Source organism: Oreochromis aureus, linkage group 20 (genome assembly GCF_013358895.1).
Source record: "Oreochromis aureus strain Israel breed Guangdong linkage group 20, ZZ_aureus, whole genome shotgun sequence".
Lineage (NCBI taxonomy): Eukaryota > Metazoa > Chordata > Actinopteri > Cichliformes > Cichlidae > Oreochromis > Oreochromis aureus.
The window spans coordinates 14,667,230-14,686,768 of record NC_052961.1 but is presented as its reverse complement, the minus strand read 5'-3'; the positions used below and the strand labels follow the sequence as shown (position 1 = coordinate 14,686,768).

The following is a 19,539-nucleotide window of genomic DNA, read 5'->3' as shown; positions in this document are numbered from 1 at the left end:
GTAGCAAAAAGAACTCAAATGCTACATCTCAGATTCTACAGGTCTACATGTTAAAATGTTAAAATTCATGATAGAAAAAGACTGAACAAGTATGGCTTATTTGGAAGGATTGCCTCGAGAAGGCTCTTCTCTCTAAAAAAAGAACATGGCAGTTTAGTATTGAAAAATTACATCTGAACAAACAACAAGACTTGCTGAACAATGCCCTTTGGGGACCAGAATGTTCATGTTTGGCCATAATTAACAGTGCCATGTTTGGAGAAACCTAAACAGCATATCAGCACAAACACCTCATACCAGTTGTGGTGGTGATGATGTGTTTTGCAACCACAGGACTTGGGCATCTTGAGTAAACCATGAACTCCTTTTTATATCAAAATATTCTGGAGTTAAATGTGAGGACATCTGTCCAACAGCCAGAGCTTGGCCCACACTGGTTCATGCAACAGGACAGTGATCCCTAACATGACAGCAAATGTACAACAGAATGGTAAAAAAGAAAAGAATCAAGATGTTGCAATGTGCAAGAAAAAGTGCTAACCTCAACTTGATTGAAACGCTGTGGGAGGACCGTGTGCGTCATTTTCACACACTGCAACGTTCAGTTTCGTTTTTTAAATAAATAATAAAACCACAGAATATGTTTGTTATTTTACACCTGAGGTAAGATTTTTTTTTTTTTTTTTTTTAAATTATGTCCCAATATAAAAAACCTTAGAAATAATAGAAGTTGTACTTTCTTTTTATTACTGCAGCTATAACCATGAGCAGCGGCTTCACTTTGCCATTTCTATTCATGGGTGAAAAGATTTTGAGGCACAGTTCGATACTTAATTCAGTTCTGATTAAATATTATACCCTGCTATATGGGTCTCTCATTTAGTCCTGACCCAGATGTAGCCAATCTGAATTTCATCCTCCCACTCACCCACTTCCTCATCCACTATGTCACTATGTCTTGGCCCCGCCGTGCCTCAACTTCCAATCCCACTCTCATACAATGTACCCTTGTTCATTCATCCATTCATTGTAGCTCTACACAAACTGTCCCAGGTTTATTCCCTCACGTGACTCACTGGTTGTATTGGGGGAGCTACCTTAAAAGCATGAAGACGTTGAACTACACTAAATATACCTTAGGAAGAAATCTACTTTGGCCAATTAGCTCAGACTATTTTATAAGAAAGAAACTGGCACTGGGCATGTGATACCACTCTTATTAAAAATAGTATAAAAGGATAACTTCAGGATAAGTAAGGGCAGTGTAAAAACTGTCCGCTTATTCACAGGTCAGACATGACAAAAAAGGTTTTTGTAGCAGAAACCAGAATCCAGGTGGGATGTTGTGTCTGGCAGGATCTCTGATTATATATATAGTATAGTGAAATCAGCACTTATGACCTAATGTTTTAAAGGTTAGTTTTACAAACTTATATTCAAAACATCAAATACCATAGCCAAGTATTCCAGGAAGCTGTAGGTCAACTTAATACTTGCCTTAAAAAAACAACAATCCATCCAGGCAGAATTTATTTTAGCTGTAAACCACTTTGGATCATTTGACTGGCCAAAAGAGTTTGATTATTGTGGAGAAGCAGCGGTCCAAAGTTATACACAACACACATCCAAAAGACTTTTTGAAACACTATACACCAGTGAATGTAGCTGAACTACCAGCAAGCTATGATTCCTGAACTTAAACTAGTTTGATTGCATGTAGTGCCTTCATGTCATTCTTCACCCCCAGCGCTGCTCACCGACTCTTTATCTGTGTTAAATTTATCTGCACACAGAAATGAACATGGGTGTCAGTTACTGTTAATGTCTGTGTCCTGTGAGCATCACAGCTGTGACTGTTTCCCATATAAACATTATTTTACATTTACATATTACGTTATTTGATATTGTATACAGGTATGGCTTCTGGAAACACATTTTAAAGATGAGATATGAATTACCACACAAAAAGTCCAGAGTTCCAGTGCCCTCAATTTTTACCACAGTAAACTTACCATCTAACAATAGACAGTCATCGTGGCTGCTTATTTTACTGCACCAGCTGCTGATTTAGATTTCATATTTTCAGTTGGACCGCTGGCAGACAAAAACTGTAGACTGCCAAATCATCTGACATTACACAAACAACAAGACACCAAAAATATGGTGCAATAACAATTACAAAATCGAGGTTGTCTGTACATCTCGGTGCTTGCTGCAGGTAGGCGTAGTCTCCAAGGACAAAAGTTTCGTTTGTGAATCTCTTGCCGAACACAGACGTGGGAAAACACCTGCTTCTTCTGTGGTGTTGCTGAGAAAGTGACTCGATCTGCTCGATCAACTGAAAATGTGGTTGCACTGAGCGATTGTCAACACTTGAGAAACTCTTCTGCATGAATGTGAAGCAAGAACTTGGCGTTCAGCTTATTTTTTTTTTTAATTGCACCCCACTTTGCATGTGGTTCCACCTCTGCAATTCAACATGTGTGTCTCTCTTTTTCGCAGCTGACTCTACTACCAAACATGACCACAGCCAATCAGTGGATGCTGAAGCTGCGAGCCAACGAAGCAGTACACCACATCATGACCTTCGATCCCAACGACAGCAACTTTCTTTATGTCATGACCTCTCATCATGTAAGGATATACTTGCAGGCATATCAGCACGTAGCGTGACCATAATAACCACAATAAGACCACGTGGTGACATCCTGTACATCCTCCTTAACTTCACTTAACAGAACACTACCATTTTTGTGGTTAAGGCAGACATGCATGCAGACCTACATTAAGCTTTCAGAGCTGCATTTCAAAGCCAATTTGTTTGATAACAGTTGGGCTTAGGGCGGGATATGGCTGCACCTCTGGCCTTTATGGTTTCTGCACAGTGACAGTGCATCAGGTTGTTAGCTGTCTGTGCTGCTATTAAATCTCTGTGCTTCCTGTCACGGAAGCCAAGTTTGATATGCACACAGAAAATACACTACAGCTCCTTTTTAGACTCTGACAAAACTGCTGCATGACATTTTTTAGGTAACATTTGCCGTGACATTGTTAAGATTTAAATTAAATTTGGCACTATTATTGGCTGGCATTTTTTTTAGCTGTAACCTTTAAACAGATTTACATTCTGAGACCGGCATTCGCTTCCTAGGTTCAAACTGCCTATCTGTGTTTACCTACAGCGTATTCTTATTTGTTTGCACTGCAAATAGACAAAGCAGCAAAAAAAGAAGAAAAAAAGATTGTTGGTAGCCTCAAGAAACTTAAGGAGATGTACACCGCACGTAGGAGTTTACAAATGTGTAATTACATTTTCTGAGATTGTTTTATCTGCTTGATTGTAAGCGGATGTCGGTGAAATATATCTGCATTTGGAAAACGACAAGATCAAATGTCTTTGTAGGAGTTATTTAGGAAAGACTGTCTGCAGTTATTGTACATTAATAAACACTTTCGATGTCATGATGTGTTTACTGCAAGACTACATGACATTTATTCATTTCTTTCTGCTGTCAATAAGTGCTGAATGAAGGCATGCAAAAGTTATGTGTGAGCCTGTAAGCTGGTTTTCATTATGGGCTTATTATATTATATTCATATTTCGTCTGGGTGGTAGTTTAAATCCTAGAGACTCAAAATTGCAGTGATACTCTTACACTGTAGCAGATTATCAAAATTCTCGAGGAGGATCCTTCTTAAGTTCTCTTAACAGCCGTCAGCATCTTGGTAACAAAATCGCTTGTTTTCCACTTTTTGGCCGCCCTTGAAGATGATTGTGCGCTCATGTTTGCTTCTGTGCATTGATGTGCAGATGCTGAGAGTAAAAGTGGCAGATTGTGATCAGTGGAAGAGCTGCAGTGACTGTTTGGGAGCAGGTGACGCCCATTGTGGTTGGTGCACGCTGGAGAATAGGTAAGAACCACAGCACGTACACACATGCACGTACACACACAAACACACAAAGACGCAGTCTCTCCTTCTGTTTCTTCAACTGTCATCCTCAGACTTGTTTGTCTGACCCTCCCAGCCTCTCCTTTGGTGCCAGTTAAGCATAATTCAATCAAATTATCAGACGCTTGGTATCGCGCACACACATGCCACATGCTTTTTGACGTAAATCAAAAATCTCTGCTTTTAAAAAGAGGTCAGCTGTTTATATGAAAGGCGCATCGATTCCAGAATAGACTGATGGCACAGAGCAATAACGATCGTTGGTCGTTTTATTACTTGAAGCATTTGCATGAATCAAACCCACTGAGGCTTGTTTGCCTATTTTCGTCATTCTCGTTCTCAGTTTCAAAATGTCGCCCAGCTGAATGAGCAGTGGCAGAAACCGAGTGTGTTTTGGGGTTGGAAGAGTGTTGTTGGATTGAGCAGAATTGATTTGCTTTTCATTAGGCCGCAGACTCGAGAGTAACATCATTGTTTGGAGCGCTCCCCTGGTTCTTTAGTTGTTTGGGGAGGGAGTGACAGGCTGGGAGCGCCCAGCGAGGAGTGACTTGGCTGAAGTGTAACTGTGAGCGAGTGAGAGTACACTGTGATTAATGTGGCTCTGTCAGGACTGGCTCTCTGGCCGTGCATTCACTGGCTTTCGGGGAGAATATGTGTTGTGTCGAGCTGTGTTTGTTTGCGGGTTGTTTGTCTGCGTGCGAGTTGCTTGGTGATTAAAGCAGATCAGACGAGATAGCGAATTTTGTGATGAGCTGTGCCGTGGCTCTGGAGGCTCTTGCATGGCCAGGGGCCATTCAGAGCTGGAAGAGTGGAACTGATGAGTGTTATGTGTTTATGTGTATGTGGTCAGACTGTCTCACTGTCATCTCCCCGTCTCCTCTCCTTATTTATCTATCTGTCGTCTCTTTATCCCAGTCCCTTTCTCGCTTCGCTGCATTTTTTTTACCCTTGTGATTCTCGCTGTCTTCTGCTTGGGTTTTTTTTTCCCTTTTCCTGCCCTCGTATTTTCCAGTAGCTTTGAGAATTTAGCCATCCCTCTCTAAACCTCCCTCTAGTCCTTGTCTTCTCCTCTCCCAGTGCCCTTGTCCTCCTCTCTATCCCTCTACAAAGGAGCGTTGATTGTGATGATGGTGGTGGGAGGGAGAGCGCACACTGGTTCTTTTGACAAGGAAATGTCAAAGTGTGTAAGCCTGTGTGTAAGTGTCAGCGTGAGTGTGTGACGCTGTCTGGCTAACGGAGACCAGGGAGCTGATGTCATGAGTGTGTGCGTGTTTTTGATGCACTGTTTGGCCAGTCATACTGGCCGCTGGGTTGGCACTGTGGCCCCAGAGCCCAGGGGATCAGGGGGTTGATGTGTGGGGGTGGATGGTTTCCTCTATCACCTCACTGTCTCATTCAACTACAGACACTGAGGACGGTGGGGGGAGTCAAGATCTCACAATCTGTGAAGCCACCCCTGTCTCTGTGGGTGCCTGCTCGATTTTATGCATGGCGCTGACGTCTCTCTGCACGTCCGCGTGTAGAGTGAGCATGAAAACATATCTGTTCGCTTGTTGGATGCTCCATTGTTGTCTGAAGAAGAAAGCTAGTTCCTCCACCAGAGATAAAGCTCGGTCCTTGATCACTCTTTTCATGCTGGTGCTGGTCTAATCTGCCACATGTCACAAGAAAGCACTTAAATATCTTTATTTGAATCAAATTATGCATCACACGCAGTCTTTGCTGTTCACAAATTATCATGCTTATCTGCATGTGCTTATCTCACAGCGACTTTTGTGTGTCTGCCTGTATGTGTTTGTGTCTGTTTGTGCATTTAGAAGCTCATATGTTCTCCTGCTGTTTAACAGTCTCACTGACGTTCAGACACTTAGGAGGTGATGAGTTTTCTCAGGTCATATTTTAGCTGCATATGTTGGCTCTGTTTATTTTAAGGAGCTGTTTGAAAAGCTTTTAAAGTCAGCGGGCTGCAGTGGGGCTGATGATGAGTGCGTACGTGTGTACCTGTTGTATGTTTATTTGGTCTTCCAGACTGTTAGAGAAAAGAAAAGTACTTTGAATTAATTTCTTCTCACTGCTGCTCTTGATCCAGTAGGTGTTTGAATTAGCAGGTTATGTACTGTTTGCATCCATTTTAAGAAAGAATAAAAAGATACGATCTGAGCAACTTGGTGCATTTTATAAGCCAATTGTTTCAGCTCCCACGCTGCTTTGCTGATGATCACTTGAGACTGCGTGTCTGTAAGTTTCCTGGATGCGTGCTTCATTTCATACCAACTGGTATTTATGAGCTGTTCGGTACTTAAAGATACAATCTTGAGTTTACTGGATAAAATAAACAAGGAAGACGCCAGATGTGATCTTAGACAGGGAAGAGGATGAAGAACTAACTTATCAGCTAAGATGAACAAGTTTGCTTAGAAAAATGAATCCATAAAAGATTGGTACAATGCACAGATGTGGTCTTATAGGTCTCATAACCAGGTAAATATAATCTCAAATAACAACACGGGATACGTCACACGGTGTCACTTTTTATTTAACAAAAACTAAAAGAAATGCAGAAGCAGTGTGTGAAAAATAAATGCACTTAAATATACTGGAAGTAATTCTTTTTGGTGTGACTTAATCACTCTGTCATATTGTTGTGGAGGAATTCTGGCCCACTCCTCTTTACATCGTTGCTTCAGTTCATTGAGGTTCTTTCATCAGTGCGCAGCTTTCATGAGGTCTGGATTGCAACACCTCGATTCTTTTCTTTTTCAGCCGTTCTGTTGTAGATTTGCTGCTGTGCTCGGGATCATTGTCCTGGTGCGTGACCTAATTTGGGCCAAGTTTTAGCTGTCAAACAGGTGGCCTCACTTTTGACTCTATAATACTTTGGTATGCAGAGGAGTTCATGGTTGACTTAATGACTGCAAAGTGCCCAGGTCATGTAGCTGCAAAAGAAATCATCACCCCTCCACCACCGTGCTTGACAGCTGGTATGAGGTGTTTTTGCTGATATCCTGTGTTTGGTTTTCTCCATATGTGGCACCGTCCGCTGTTATGGCCAAACATTGATCTAACCCTTCCCAGACTGATAAGCAACAGCAGTTGCTTATTTAAGGACATTGTTTTCCTCCTTGGCATTGGCAACAGAGTGCTTCACACCAGTAAATTGCCAAAACTTTTGCTTTTATAGAGGTGCTCACGCTTGCTGATGATCAGTTAATCAAGTGTATTTGATTAGCAGCAACTGCTCCCTACCCTCTGAATTCCTGTGAAGGCAGTGATGGTGTACTTTTCACACACCATTTCTGCATTTTGTCTGAATTTTTATTCAATAAATAAAGACATGGTGTAATATGTGATGTGTTGTTGTTCAGGATGGAGTTTCATCTTATCGTGACTACATCTGCTAATCAGTTTGAAGCAGCAGACAAATAAAGAGCTAAAATTAGCTGTCTCAGTCAAAATGAATTCTACACAACCCAAGCAATCAAACAAAATCCAAACATTGGTTTCATACAGTCAATATAATTGGTGAAATTATCCGTAAGCATTTTATTTTAATTGCTGAAGTCAGGCATTTTAAAATGGAAATCTCTGGGGATTGATTCGCTTTGAGAGCCAGCCTCAAGTGGCTACTGATGGAAATGCACAAGAGGCACTCAAGCCTCGGATTCATTTTTCAGCCCTGGAGGTTTGCACTTGATAATGACCCAAATGGAAGTTGTTTTATTTCATAATCTCAACATATATGAATGATTACTGGCAACTATAGGTTTGTAATAATAATTTCAAAGACATGATGGGAGCATCACACCTCAGTACCTTTGGAGTTCTGACTGAAGAGAGTATTGACTATTGAGTAAAATGCTATCATGCTAACATTTCCACAGTGACTTGCTTATATTTGGCAAGTCACTGATGTTAATAGTGTTTACTATAAGAGATCATAATGTTTACAAGTATATACCTAAAAAACATAAACCCTGAAAAACTGTGTTTTATATGTGTGTTATGAATGTGTGTTATTAAGAGTCCTTATCTGAGGACATAATTGTCAGAATATTTGATACTAGACCAAATTCATGAACTGAAAAACAGAGAAGTGTTTATTTTCCTTAAAGGAAGTTGTAAAACAGATCACAACTATATTTGTATGAGGTACTTTTATAATGAAACTGTCTATCACTGTCTGTAATTAGAATCTGAAACCCTGAAATACATTGTTTTGTGAAAGTGTGTGAGTTTGTCTGTCTGTGTGTGTGTGGGGGGGTGTGGGGGGGCTCTCTGGCTTGTAAAGCCCTTTATTTCTATTTTTAGTTGAGCAGCTGACCTCAGGCCCCTCTGAGTCCCTCTGTGCCGCTGGGACTGAGAATGTGGACACTGGCTTTCTCGGACACAAACACTCACGCTTACAGCCGCGCAGGCACAGAAAGACACACTTTATTTTAAAACAACTGTGAAAGTGTGGAAAGGAAGTGGGACGTGCCAAACTCATTATGTGCCGTGTTAGGACATTGCTAGATGGGGCCTCTTCTTTTTCTCCTTACTCTGAGGTCACTTTGTCCTTTCAGTCTGCACTGCAGATGAACTGAGCTCTGTGCCAGTGGTGAAGTTCATTAGTGAAGCAGAAGTCAGGGTGTGAGGCCACCTTGCTTGTTGAGTGCCCTTTTACAGTTCTTATGTCCCAGACGTTCATTATACTCGCAGATTGCGCACATACACACGACTGTATGTATGGTACTGCTTACCATGTGTCCAGCATTCATATTCCTAGATGCACTGTTGGTCCAAACAGACTAAGAATCAGACTGGTAGTTTTGTCATTCTGCTATCTGTAACTGTGCCTGTGGGATGGGTTACCATAGCAATGCATATGACCTAAGGTCAAATAGTCTCTTGTGTCGAGCCAGCCAAACTGACAGCCAAAGTCTGAATGTGACATTAGGAGACCAGAGCACCTCATAAATCTGCAGCAAGCAGACCATGAAACCCAGTGGAGAGAATTCGTCAACTCCAGGAATGAAATGAAAACACAAACTCACCTCACAAAGAATATAAAGTTGACCTTGAACAGGGGTGTCAAACGTGGTTTCATCAAGGGTCACAATCGGTAATGAGAATCACTTTAACAGTCATACATGGTTTATTTATATGCAGTTTTTAATCAAAAATGCATGTCTCATATAGTCCTCACGCCTAAAATTTGAAAAGCCCTCAGCCAGCCAGTTTAAAAGTTGTTTGACCTTCATAGCATTTAGTCAAGCAAAATTATTCTGTTCCTTGTGCAGTTCTACAAGGCTACCATATAACCTATTCACAAGAACCAATTTCACAGACCCGAATCAAAATGATGACGCAAACGCCTCATAGCCAGGCTTCTCTTTACCCTCGAAGTTTCTCTGTAGGTAGGACCCAAATATAGACCAGAGGCATTCTGAGCCTACAAAAGACGAGCTTTATTGAAAGATGACAACAACTAACAGAAATGAGTTGACTTCTGCAGGGCACTGACCAAAAGAATCATGGATCTAGTAGAACACAAAGACTTTGGGGAGCAACAGTGGGACAAATAAAAGGGGAGCATAGTCATGTGCGTGCATGACTATTTGCACGCACAGCTGACTGGACGCAGGTGAAACTCCCGAGGGCGTGGTGGGTAGTCACAAAGAAGGGAAACCAAATGCAGGTGCAGACAGGACAAAAGGAGAAACAACCATCAGAAGTAGGAAGATAAAGACACATAGAAAAGCCACTGAACTGAAACTACAACAAAAAGCACAGTACCATGACACCTACTGTTCAGGGCAACATTTTTTGAGAACCTAAAGTGATGTGCAGGCCGAATAAATTTTTTTTAAAAAAGGGACCAGATTAGACTTGTAGGCGTTGAGTTTGACACATACGACCTTGAAGTTCTGGATTCACAAACCCATATGGCTGTCTATGGTCTAGATTACCAGCTGCAGGAATGATAAGCAGTTACTTTATCATAATCTGATACTGGACGAGCAAAGCAACGTGTGCATGACCTTGAAGTTTAGGCCATACAGAACATGTTGAATCTCTTCTTCCTGTAATCTAATCTCAACAGATTCAACATGAAAATGTAACACACATGATGTAGCAGATATGATGTTCATTTTGTTTCTTTCTGTCCAGATGTACCATCCAGAAGGAGTGCGCTCAGGAGCTGCTGGCTCGTTCTTGGATCAGCATGGGTGAAGGCCCCCAACAGTGTCCTTCCATGACCCTGACACCCGCAGAGATTAGCATCTCGGCAGACATCAAGGTGCTGTGAACTCGTTGTATGTTATTGTTACCGTCACATGCTTTTCACAAGTCAGACAAGCACGGCTGTTGATCTTCACAAAGTTATGGCTGCAATGGGGACAGTTTATTTAAAGCTGATGTCTCATGACCACCTTTATAATCTGACACCTCTCACCATTACAGCACAGACTATTATTATTACTCAGCTAATAAAATAAAGTGCCAGTGTCGTGTGCTACTGCAGCTTCTTCCACCATCACAACTTCCTGCTTACAGCGATGCATACGTTTATGTAACGCCAGCATTCATCTGCTTTTTTCCAGCTTTTAAAAAATGTTGCTGTCCATGTTCTCTCTTCAACACTTTCATAGCTGCGCTCTCAACTCTGAGCCATATGGAAGCTCTTTTATGTTGAACGGAACAACACACAGCTGACGCACAGAAATATTTGGTAGTCGATTGTGCGACTGCTTTTGAACCTTTGATATATGACTACTGTGTTTGAAAAGCCCTCGTAGTTCTTTCAGCACAGACTAAAATCAAAGCTGAGACTTGGCAATATCTGATCACTGTTTGAATCAAAACTGAATGTTTTGAAGTACAGAGCCTGAAAAATTAAAAAAAATCTGTCTAAATTCTGGAAACCTATATAAGCTAGAAAGATATAAGCTAGAAAATGTCTTGGACTGAATACATGAGTTGATCTGATGGACTATGATACGGAAATGTTACTGTAACCCCAGTCCACTGTTTTACTGGGTTTTTGAAAAATTCAACAAGTCAAATGTCAAAAATCTAAAGTGCATCTATATTCTGTATATATACATTAGTGCTCATGGTTGCAGGAAGTTATCGGTGCAAATTTCTCCTTAATGTTTTCTACTGACCCAGCAAAGAAATTGAAACAAGAACTTTGCCAGGTGTCTCAACAATGTTGGAATGACATCCTCCATTGGTTTTATTATGGATAAGAGGCTGGAGTACAGAGTTATAGGCTAAGGCTAGTCTGGTACTCTCAGCTATTCCTTTATTTCCCAAGTGGTCGTCGCAGCAGATGGACACGCATATTTGATTTAGCACAGTTTTTATGCCGGATGCCCTCCCTCATGTAACCCTCCCATTTGTCTGGACTAGGGACCCCCATGAAGACTACACTAGCTTGTGACCCCCTGAGGCCGGGTTTGTCCCTCCTCCCGATCAGCTAAAGGCTTTTAGCAGCACTCAAAGACTGTATAGGTGCTAGCAGGTGTATATTAGTTTATGCCAGAACTACCCTAAATTACCAGTACTGGTAATTACCCAAATCATTTTCTATGTTTCTGTAGTGGTTAATACACCAGTACATGCAAGCTCTTTAAATGAAATGATAATTTTAATTCCAAAATATAATTATTGTTATTACCCATGAATTACTTTTTCTTAAGCAGATGATTATTTTTTGATTAACAAACCAAACTGCGGGGATTTTCTAGTTTTACTGATCGGAAAAATTAGATTTAGTGGTTGAACGTTATGCTGATTAATTTATGACTTCACATACAAATCCAGTGTACTGGCTCAAATCTGACTATGACAGATGATATCATTTTCTTTTTTGCCTAATAAATAACAATATTATTTTTAGTTTTAACAACTTTTTTTCACAGATTTCTAAAATATTTGTGTTTTCATGTGTTTATAACAGAGGTAATTAGTGCTAAATGGTATTTTATGTAACAAAATTAGGGGAAAAACTTCTTGAATTGATCATAACCTAGAAGCAACATATTTATTCTAGTAACTCCATTATAAATGCTCCAAAAAAGGTATCAACATCATCAAAATGGCAAAGAGGTCCAGTTCAGTGACATCTGTTAGCAGAGGAGACAAGCTTCATTTAAAAGACTGTATAGGAGCAAAACAAAGACACAGATACCTGGTAATTAGTGCTAATCAACACACTAATAAAGCACTAGAGTTTCACGCTCAAAAAACTGAAGCACTGATTTCTTTGCTGATCTGCACAGGCAGCCATAATATTTGTCAGATTTCATTAGCGATGGTTCAAAATGCACCAGCACCACATCGATTATTTATTTTTATATTTAGCTGTAACTAAAATGGGTGAAATGAAATGCCGATTAATAGTAAATAGTGTTTTGCTGCTGTGCAGACAGAAAAATATGTTTTATCAGTTATTTAAATAGTAATTTGCAGTGACTTTCCAATGTCAGCTTACTCTATAGTACTTGTACACTGTATTCGGGCATGTTTCCAATCACCTTTACCTTTACCAGTGTCTGTTGTACTAATGTAAAACACACATTTAACTCAACTTTCAAGTATACCTGAGAGCTAGTCAGGCTTCATTAGTGCCTTTTTTGCATTAATGATGAGCTTACCCATCAAAATCTTCACCCGTAGCTTTGCAGGTGTTTGTAAGTGGTATTTCATGGACCACTACTTTAATCAGACTTGGCAGGATAATATATCCTGGTTAAAAGAGTGACTGCGTCACCTGCTTATGGGGTATAGCTTCCAAACTGTTGTTTTCAGTGATTCTTAACAGTCATTATATCGCGTAACAAAAGATAACAATGTGATAATTAGCTCAGGGAAATTTGACACCTCAGATATAGTTGACCTTTAATTACAGATCATAATTGGACTTGACTCGGAGACGACAGGTCATTAATTGGTTCATTAATTGTGGATATTTGCTTGTAATGAGGGTCAGTGTGGCTGGTCCACCAGCTGCCGCAGCCAAAGGCATCCTTCACCAACAGGAAACTCCGCTCAAGGTTGTCTCCCCAAAAGCAGGAAGCAGCAGGCAGGAAGTCAGGGCCTTAGGCAGGAAATGATCAATTCCACTAAACAATGGAGAAGATTTTTAAGACATGTAAGCACATGCCGCCGGCTGCTTCAGTTCCTACCTGCTGGGCTGCAGAATATGTCATCTTGCTCCTTCCTCTCTGCTTAACAATCCTTGCCTGCTCCCACCATCCCGCCCTTAGTTTTCTCACATTGAAATCATTTAGCTGAAATTCAGTCATGTCAGTGAGGTGTTATGTTTCTCATTATACGTCTGTCATACTTCATCACATACCCAGATTTAGATGTGAATGTAGCACTGTGCCATCTGTTTCTTCATTGCACATTAGTTTCTTTATTTTTCTGCTTAAACTCTTGAACAAAGTTGAAGTAATGCCAACACCATTCGCTCTCTGTTAAGGAGTATTGGAGTCGGTGTTTGTGCGTTCGGGGGATTCAGGTTTCTAATTAATTTTGATGAAGACGAGCAGGTATTTATATTGCTATATGTGTTCTTGCCGCAGGATGTTGGCATCTTGATAAACGGCAGCGTTCCTGATCTGATTGGCTCCCGGGTGGAGTGTGAATACGAGCCGGGGGTTTCTACAGTCGCCACGGTGCACCTGGACTCCGGTCCCTCTCAGATCCAAACCTGCCCTCTCCTCGCTCGAAAACGCTATCAACCAATCCTCCCTGGCAAAGGTGAGACTGCAAACAGGCAACCATTTGGCTTTTTTTTTGCTAAGCTGCCAGCCATGTTTTCCACACATTTCAAGGACAGTTATGGTATTTGATTCATTTTTTATATGAACAAATCCAATTTCCCCTTTCATCTCTTCAAAAAGCAGCAAAGTCGGTGTAACGTCAGGATGTGCTATTGTCTAGTTTGTGTTATGAGGGCGATATCATCTTCAGCGGTTGTCACATACGCTGTTGTGTACATTCTTTTGTTTCTTCAGATCACCTGACGGTTTCTGTGGCGATAAAAGTAAATGGCACATCTGTGGTATCTGGGAGCTTCATCATCTATGACTGCGAGAGGACTGGAAGAATACATCCGAAGACACCGTGAGTCACACTTTTAATATCACTTTGGTTTATCTCAAATTCTTGATTTAACCAGTTGGTGATGTGTTCACACGCAGTCACATTTACATTGATGTAGTGGTGCAATTTACATTTTCTCAAGTACTGTACAATTTTCAGGAATTATAGTTTATACTACTTTATATTTATTCCTCCACTACATTCTTTATGCAACCCTTTGCATTTCAACTTTCACCAGATTTAGACACAAAATACTAGCATGATTAGGGTTTTTCATGTAAATTAAACGTGCTATGTTAGTGCATTGTTAAGGAGAAAATCAGTGTCTCCATGTCCTTATGACTTACAAAAAAGCTGCTTACTTGTGATCACTCTTGCTATTTCACATACTATTATCTATTTAAATAAGTATCTGGATATGAATATTGAGCATCTGCATTTGGAGGACATGATTATTGGGACCTCGGGCTATAGGTTCTGTTTGCTGTCCGTATTGATCAGTCATGTTTGATCAGGCAGCTAAACAGTTCATTTAACCTCCCGAGCCTCCTCATCCTCACATGTTGAAATTTTATTTGAGTTTTTCTACATCTAATACTTAATACTACTTCATACTACTTTTTTTTTAAAATTACTTCCAATCAAAGATTATGCTTATGTTTTTCAGGTTCAACTTATTAGGTCTGCTATACCTTGGAGAAATAAAAATTCCATCCAAAATAAAATTTTGGCTTGCAGGATGTTGTGGCGTAATTTGCAATCTTGAAACCATGAACTATCATGTGACGATGATAAATCATTTTTATTAACTTTTGAACTGTGCAAAAGTTTTAAACTAACCCTCATTTCTTTTAAGGAAAGTGAAAAATAGGGTTATTGAAACATGTGCAAGCATACATGGAAATACAGTTTATAAGAAAAAAATAGAGTGTTAATAATTCTTGAAAGTCAGTAGTGGGTACGACCACCTGGACTCTCTTAGGCAAGCTTTCTTGTAATTTCTTCAAGTAGTTCTCCAGGCTTCTCGCAGGACATTCAAAGATCTTCTTTCAGCGTTGGCTGTCTTTTGTTTCGTTCTCTGTCAAAATGATCCCACAGGGCTTCATATTGCTTTGTGTTGAGTTTGAGGTAGATATGCCAAGGTTTTGGGTAATAGCTCTGACGGTACAAAAATACTATTTTATGCCTGTCAAATTGTGTTATCTTTGGCATTTTTCACAGACGAAACTAAAAAAAAATGGGAGCAAATTGTGTTTTGCAACAGGCTGTTAGTAACAAAGTGCTTAAAGATACAATTACCTGGTCACTAAATTGACTCCCTGGAAGCAAAATATGAAAAAATGAGGGGTAGCTCATTTTGCACAGCAACGTGCAGTCTCAAAAAATGAACCATGCACAGGTTCTGTGTCCAGTAGCTCAGATATCTGTAAGTTGTTAGCAGTTCCACCAAAGAGTTATTGATGTTTTTTAAGATAACTGTTTGCTCATTTAAATTATTCAGTGTTTTACAAAAAAAGTCAAACACGTGAATAGTTCTCTTCTTCTTTGATACCAAATTATGTGTTACTTAGCTCTCACGAGCTCTCAGACAAGACTGCTGAACCGTATAAACAGCTGAAACTAAGTTCACCTGGAAGGTAGAATAATAAAATGCTATTAGGCTCTGATGCATCAGTAATGGTCTAATAATGAAGCAGCTTAATAGTGTGCCACTCACAGGGGACACATTTCTCCATTATGAGGTCTTTGACTTAATTTTGCTCATAATATTTCTTTAATTTGCACAATTATTGCATTAAATGAGATCCTTTGAGTAACAGAGTATTATTACTTTATATTGATGCTTTTACTTAAATAGTGTATCGGCTGCTTCAATATGCAATACATTTCCTCAAAACAAACCTTTAATGTTAAATAAATCCCAGTGAAATACAATTATAGTGATCTCACAACAGGAAATGCTAGCCACCTTCCATCCCCAGCCACTCCCTCTCATGTTTTTCCCCTGTTCTCTGTTTAGGCCTCAATACTCTTGACGTGTCTTCAAAGGCTTATTGTGTGTTTCGCTTGCTCCAGGTTTCCCAGTACAGGATCAAATGTGGGATTAATATGCTGTAAACATTAATCCAAAGGAAATTAGATATGTGTGTCTGGCAGATCATGTCAGTGTTTGTTTATGTGAAAGACTGTGACTTGTATGGCCCGGTTACTGGGAGGGTTTACTCATATCTGGAAGCAATCCAGCTGGCTTCCTCCTGCATGTTGGACCATGTCAGAGGATCCGCTCTATCTGATGGGCAGATCTCAGGTTTAGAGGGGCATCTGTGTGTGTGCGTGTTTGTCTGATTCCCGGAGATTGAAAAGGCATTTGATTTGTCCCTTTTGTTCACTTTTTGAAAGCAGTTTCGAGGTGTGAACGCTGCAGTTGCAGGTACATGTGTGCAAGACTGCACCCAATATGTGCGCGCGGCCTCGGTGCTCGGTGAGGTCCAGGAGTGTGAAATTAGATGGTGGTTTGTTGAAGGTGATAATGAGCAAAGTGCCATTCTCACAGGATGAGCATTCTGCTGTAATGTGCGGAACTGCTATACTCTATCTGATTTTAATCACTGCATGCTGTTTTGTTAATAATCCCTAAAGAGCCACTCATTCTCAGGGAAACCGGATAGTAGAGGGTCTTTGTTTTACGCTTTATGAAAAAAGCCATCACTCAGGTTTTTCTTATGTTATTAGATACTGACATCTGAACGTCTGTGCAAACCATCAGTGTCACGCAAGCACCATTAAAAGTGATTTGCTGCAAAACTTATTCTCATATTAGAAAATCTGTCCTGTGCTGTGTCATGCTACTCCGGTGTGGAAGCAAAATTACATTTCTGCAAGGTGTCAGTGGAGGGTATTTTATTCCAATTCATTATTAATACACTATGCAAAACAAAGTGAGACAATATCCCCTGTGGCATTCTGGCTCTTTGTGGTAATGCCAGACTGATGTGATCAAAAATAAACTGATTCTTAGTGCTGCAAAGAGCTAATTATCTGCCAATCTGCTAATTGTTTTCTTGAATAATCAATTACTGATTTGGTTAATGAAGCGCAGAAGCGTGAGTAAGTAAACTTTATTTGTGTTGCACTTTTTGAGACAAAAAACAGACACATGGTGCTTCACAGAAGTGTCAATAAAAACCGATGAACACTATAAAGCACAAGCTTTACAACCCAAACGCTGATCTAAACAGATGAGCTGCCTTTAAAAGAAACCACAGAGTCAAGTGGCACCGTCTTCCCTTTGCATTTGCAAAAAATTCAAGGAATTATAAAAGTTGCCGTAGTAAAAGGCAAAAACAACACCATATCTGAACTATTAAGAAGCAGGAACCTGTTGATGTTAGATTGTTTTGACAGAACAGTAATTTAAGGGATTAATCATTTACCAAAATAGCCGCCCAATAATTTTCTCTTGATGAACATTTCAATCTAATTAATTGAGTTTTTGTTTCAGGTTTAGCAAGTTCAATGAATTAGTGGCCATATTTATTATTATAAGCTTTAATTGTCTTTGTTCAAAACATAACACTGTTTAGCTGGGAGCGAGAAAAAAATCAGAATAAAGGCGAAGGAAACAGAGGCACATCTGCCAAACATTTTACATCGTCTTCAGTCAGTAATCAAAATATATTAAATAGTAAAAAAACACCTCAAAAAACAGATTTAACCCTGGATAGCGTAACCACAAAACAAATGCTAGGCTTTCTTTTCATATTCATGATAAGTGGTAGGTGGTTAAATAGTATTGATGCATTTTTATTACTCTGTACAAGGCTGAGACTGTAGGAGCCGTACAAGAAATCCATTAGTTAGTGGGTGTAATTTAAGCCCGGTACCTTGCATGATTTGCATTCCCATTTCTTTCTCCCTAGTCTGTCCCAACTCTTTGGTACTCTTCCTCCTTAATATAATCTCTTATCAGAAGGATGCAAAAAAAAATCATAGTAAACCAATCTCATCTGAGGTCGTGAGTGTACCGCAGTGACAGCTGTCCTTGAAAGACTGCCAGTTTTGAGCTCCAGTGTGTAAAGCCTGGATCTAAAACACATGCTAGAAAGTCAGGCTTAATAGCATATATGTGACAAGAAATATTTAGCCAACGCTTGCAATAAAGAGTATTACTGAAAGTATAAAATCACTTGTGCAATACCGTCTGTGGTTTATAAAGTACGCAAAAACACAGCTGGTGATGTTATACTTCCTCTTAAATTTTCAGCACAAAGCATGTGTTGCAACCACGCCAAAACCTGCCAAACACATGACAGTGTCTAAATAAATGTATTATTAAGTTGCATGCAGGGTAATGTAGCAGAGCTAGAGCTTGACCCATGCTAGTCCCCTAAATTTAGAATATTAGAATAACTGGTGACCACAAAACATTAAATAAACATGATCTAATGAATCAAGTTAAACTTCTTCAGGGAAAACATTAGCCATTTATCTCTTAAACAGAAAACCACTAGTATATTAGTAAGGTAAATATAGAAAGCATTTTATGTTTTATATTATTATTTTGACTTTAGCTTTAAGAGGCCTTTATTATGAGATTGACGAGTTGACTTAGTTTGCTTATTTTAAAGAGTGTGTGGTTGCGTGCGTGTCAGCGCCCGAATGTTTTTAGACAGTTTTTCCTCGACACTTTCAAAATGGTCACCGGGCAAAGTGTTAATGACAGCCAGACCAGGCATTCCAGTCTCACCACACAGCCCAGAAGGACAAACACCTATCGTGCTCTCTCGCTCTCATTGTCTCTCAGCCACGCTCTCACTCTCAAACACACACTCTCCTGCTGCTGTATTTGCTTTTTGTGTCTCAAGTTTTGGGCATGTCTCTTTCTTGCTTCTCTTTTTTTTCTCTCTCTGTCTCTCTTGCCATTTGCTCCCCCCTCGCCCCCCTTTCTCTATCGTCCCCCCTGAAACTGATCTTTTCTTTCAAACGTATTTCTCTTTGACAGAGATGTGATTGAGGATGTGTGTTTAACCGCTGTGTCCACTGAGGCCCTGAGAGCGCAAGCCTCACTCTTTATTTGTGTGTGTGGTCATTATGAGTTGGGGAGGGCAGTTTCACAGGGTATTTACTGTCAGTGTTAGATGAAGCGGAGAGAGTGTGTGTATGTGAACAATCCTTGTGTGTCAGTCTTAGTGTGTGTGTGTGTGTGTGGTGGTTTATAGGTGTTTTAGTAGGACAGAAAGGGAGTCAGGGAAAACAGAAACTGTGCAGCTGATAAGAGCCTTGAGGGGTCCGTCTGCTTTTAATCAGAACACACACGTCTCAATTACATATCTACATCCTCTTGCACCCACTTCACTCCGCCCAATCTAGAAACTCCCTTAGAGTGCTGTTATCACTGGAGGCACTATCATTCCTAGTGTGGGACATCTGTCTCTTCCCAGAGGCAGCACAGTGACTCACACGTTACTCATGCTCATAATGTGCAGTGGA

The 19,539-nt window shown here is 40.1% G+C and overlaps 1 protein-coding gene across 1 annotated transcript in view; it reads left to right on the top strand.

Annotated features, from left to right (window-relative positions):
* plxnd1 (plexin D1) overlaps nt 1-19,539 on the top strand; it is a 72,336-nt gene that overhangs the window by 6,863 nt on the left and 45,934 nt on the right. Inside the window, exons 3-7 of the mRNA XM_031753575.2 lie at nt 2,503-2,634; nt 3,812-3,912; nt 10,102-10,231; nt 13,527-13,704; nt 13,962-14,070. Of these exons, the coding sequence (XP_031609435.2) occupies nt 2,503-2,634; nt 3,812-3,912; nt 10,102-10,231; nt 13,527-13,704; nt 13,962-14,070 (650 nt within the window). The remainder of the gene's footprint in view (nt 1-2,502; nt 2,635-3,811; nt 3,913-10,101; nt 10,232-13,526; nt 13,705-13,961; nt 14,071-19,539) is intronic.